Genomic DNA, 3942 nt, shown 5'->3' with positions numbered 1-3942 from the left:
AGAAATAATCGCGATATTCGCTTTATTATCGATTTTAATTCGTTTTAATTATATATCTATTAATTTTAATTATATATCTTAGATTTCTAAATTTAATAAGTAGTATATATTATATTTTAATATATATATTATTATTTATAATAGTATATATTTTTATTAATTAAGAAATAATTACGATATTCGATTTATTAATTATATATTTATTAATTTTAATTATATATTTATTATTTAAAGTTTACTAAGTAATATATATTATATTTTAATATATATATTATTATCTATAATAATATATATCTTAACTCTCTATAAAATATATATTTATATAAAATATAAATTTAAAAATTACTAAATTTAAATTTTATAATCTTTATATTTAAATAAAAATAAAACTTTATTACTAAATATTTATTTAAATTTATTTAAATTAAATATTCTTAATTAATTAAAGTTCTTTTTATTTTAGCGCGAAATTTACTAAATTAATAAATAAAGTAAGTAAGTTATATTGCAAGAGAGGGGGGCCCCTATAATGGGTTGTCTGGCCAAAGTTGTTGATGTTGCAAATATCACCGAGACTAAATATCACAAGCACACAAGTACGCATGTTAGAATGCTGGTCGCAGACTCATCTGATGTGCAGGAGATAGTAGGAGCCGTCACATTATGGAGGGACCATTCAGGCAAGGCTGATCCGACCTGAACATTTTGGCACTTTATTCTCATAATGTCGTAGTGGTGCAACGGTCGAAGAGTGCGAATTATCATTTCAGTCTCAAACTTCATCAAATGATTTCCTGATTCTGAATTCCAAAATGGAATAAACAACATAGCCTTCCATGACTGTTATACTGGAGTACCTCGCCTGCGTATCTGGATCACACTCGCGATCGTTACTCCCTCCAGTTGCCTAGAGTCTAGAGCTGGCGGGGCTTGATAAGTGAAGGGCACAAAAATCGTGATCAATGAAGGCAGTCATTGTTGCAAGACGATAGGGCTTGACACCGGGCCCACGTGGACCTGTATCTCCCACGTGATACAGTGAAGTGGCTTTTGTGATTTCACGGAGGACTTGTCATTCCTCAAGGGCCGTAGGGGCCCGTCTGACTATATACCTTTCCGGAGGTCGTACATTGTGTACGACGCCCCCCTGAGTCAACAGACGGTCGTTGGCCGTCATTACATCCCTTGGCACCGCCAAATGGCTTAATAATCACACTTTTATCACCAAGTCCTTCCTGCTACGTTGGCTTCGGCCCTCTTTTTGAGGTCGGTCTCGACTCACGGGTCCTGTGGACGACCATATAATCTGGGGAGGACTGGGGAATGATCGCCGGTCATGCGGAGAAGACTAGGTAATGATCACCGTCCCTGTCGTAATGGCATACAATTGCGGTGCCTTCTATGGAGCAGCAGTGAGGATCTTCCCAACCGTGGCTGGAAAAGTATAAAGTTGTTGTGTCTTGCCAATAGTCTCAATCATGGGCTTCTTTGCTAGCAACCACGGTCAGCAGACAGCACCTGCGCAGAGGCTCACCGCGTATAACATTATCATTCTCCAGCTGCTTGCGCCTGGATCAATCGCATATGGCTGCTCTGCGGCCATCACCGCCACCACTCTAGGTATTGATAGCCCTTAACTCAAAAGGTTAAAATTAACCAACAAAACAGGCCAGCCTTCCATCGAATATTTCAGCCTTGCCACTCGGCCCTAAACAACGTCCTTTATCGGTGCTACTAGTGGTTTTTTCGCTGGTGGGACCGTAGGACCATTCTTGCTGACAGCCATTACGGATTGGTGGGGCAGGAAATGAGGTATCACTCTCGTAAGATGATGCACCATTCGGAGGGATTGTGAACGTCACGGTCGCTAATATCCCCCCTCAGCCATATGTCGGGAACGCTGAACGTGATTGCCGGAGCGTTCGTGGCCGGTAGCACTAACATGCGCGAGCTCATCTTCTTTCGCTTCGCTCTTGGTGCCAGTACCATCATAATTCTGGGCGCAATCCCTGTACGTTTTTCGTCCTGCAATACACGAAAAGTGGGTCCGGGCTGACGTTCTCAAGCTCTATATGAACGAGCTAGCGCCTAGCCGTATGCGAGGTGATCTGGTCGAGTTGCATGCTGTGTTCCTCCATACTTGGCTTCGTCATAGCCTCTTTTGGATGTCCTTCTGGACCAGTGGTGGTCTGAAGGCGTGGTAGGTTCCTCTAGCCATGCAGGCGTTCTTCTCACTGACATGCCTCATCTGTCTGGTTTTCATTGCAGAGAGCCCGCGATGGCTCGTGATGAAAGACTGCCATGATGAGACTCAGAATACTCTGCGAAAGCTTCATGGTAGTGAGGACCGAGCCACAGACACCTAGGCCTGTGCCGAATTTCATCAGATCTAAACAAATACAAGTGGACAAGACTGTTGGCAACTCTTGGCCGCATCTCATGAAGAGGCCATCCTACAGGATGATTTTGACATGAAAGGGTGTGCCTATACGAGTGCAACTTTAAGGAACGTGTCTTGATATATACTTCTCCGACCCTTTAAGTCTTTCACAGCCTACTCTTTTCGTTTCCCACCAATTCCACCACGATTTTACTCTATGCCGTGCCCGTACTCAGTATTTTCAGTGCATCTGCCACTGACTCTAATCCAGAGAAAGTCTATTCTATGTATACGATACTCTTGATCCCATCCCTATCAATCACTTTAAGTAGTATATCTTAAATCTACACCATAGCTTATAGATCCTAATTAGTATACTCGCCCCAAAAAAGACCGCTAACGGACATATTTTTCAATAGTATTCGGTTCGTGGCAATCTTTTCAATCTCCCCAGCGGCGAAGCCGATGACCATAAGCCGTCCGTTCTATCGAATACACTTTAAGCTTTGATTGATTAGATCTAGCGGGTCAAGCACTACGTCCACTCCACGACTTTCTGGTATGCATTTCTTGACGGCCGTTGGCCAGTCGTCGTTCGAATCGACGACATAGTCCGCACCAAGTTTGCGTGCGATTGCCCTTAGTTCGGTCGGACAAAGTATCGTACTGAAAACTTCTCATCCCACCGTTGGCAAGCTACCGGATTCGCTCTTACAACCCTACTAGAGAGCAAGGCTTACTTTTAGAAGCTAAGTTCTAGCTCAGCGGAGCCGCAGAGCCACATATCCATGGATGGGCTGTCGGCCAGGGATCTCAACGGATTCGAACTCAATGGCAGGCGCGGGCCCGGGCCGCTCCAGATTCAGAAACATGAATGACCGCGAGTTTGGTTGGTCTTCATCAGATTTCGGCTGGCAGCATCCACATCAGAGTCTGAAAGTATAGATTGGTCCGCGATTATTTTCCTGCCGTGAGGGTTGTTTCAACACGACTTACGAACCCCGACGTCTATCCTATGGAGCTTTACTGGTAAGTATAACGCTATCTGGCAAGTCGGGGTGGTCGATCCAGTTCTTGGTAAATACTTGTTTGTTCAGGCCTGTTCCTTGTTATGGTGACAACTCTCGAGACATTCAAAGCAGTCCACGCTGTAGCAGCAGGCGCGTGGGAAATACTTTTCTGGCTATCTCGGATAGACTTCGCACGAATAGCGGGCGGTGTACACAGAAGTTCGGAAAGGGTGCAAGCCTTATACATTCTTCGTGGTCGATGGTAGGCGATTGTACCGTTCCACCTGTCAAGAAATCTTTCACAAGCAGTTATTTAGAAATTTATCATGCTATTGCTGGTGCGCCATCAAACTGCTGCTTGCTCTCTAACCTATCCTGTTCCCTGGTTGTCCCAATTCGATGGTCGGCTCACTCAGCCAGTTACAAGCGACCGGCAAGGATATTTCCGCGCAGTCGGTAGGGTTAGGGTTAGGGTTAGGGTTAGGGTTAGGGTTAGGGTTAGGGTTAGGGTTAGGGTTAGGGTTAGGGTTAGGGTTAGGGTTAGGGTTAGGG

At 44.1% G+C, this 3942-nt stretch overlaps 1 protein-coding gene across 1 annotated transcript; it reads left to right on the top strand.

Moving 5' to 3' along the window:
• Positions 1-1888: 1888 nt before the first annotated feature.
• On the top strand, positions 1889-2204 carry EDD37DRAFT_654894 (uncharacterized protein; the record flags this gene model as incomplete). The annotated part of the gene is made up of 2 exons (XM_062818722.1): positions 1889-2011; positions 2067-2204. The coding sequence occupies 2 exons, from the start codon at positions 1889-1891 to the stop codon at positions 2202-2204; spliced, it is 261 nt and encodes an 86-aa protein (XP_062665139.1).
• Between the last annotated feature and the right edge of the window lie 1738 nt (positions 2205-3942).

The sequence above is a fragment of the Exophiala viscosa genome (genome assembly GCF_022695815.1).
Source record: "Exophiala viscosa unplaced genomic scaffold EDD37scaffold_19, whole genome shotgun sequence".
Classification (NCBI taxonomy): Eukaryota; Fungi; Ascomycota; class Eurotiomycetes; order Chaetothyriales; family Herpotrichiellaceae; genus Exophiala; species Exophiala viscosa.
This window is presented reverse-complemented; position numbering and strand designations above follow the sequence as displayed.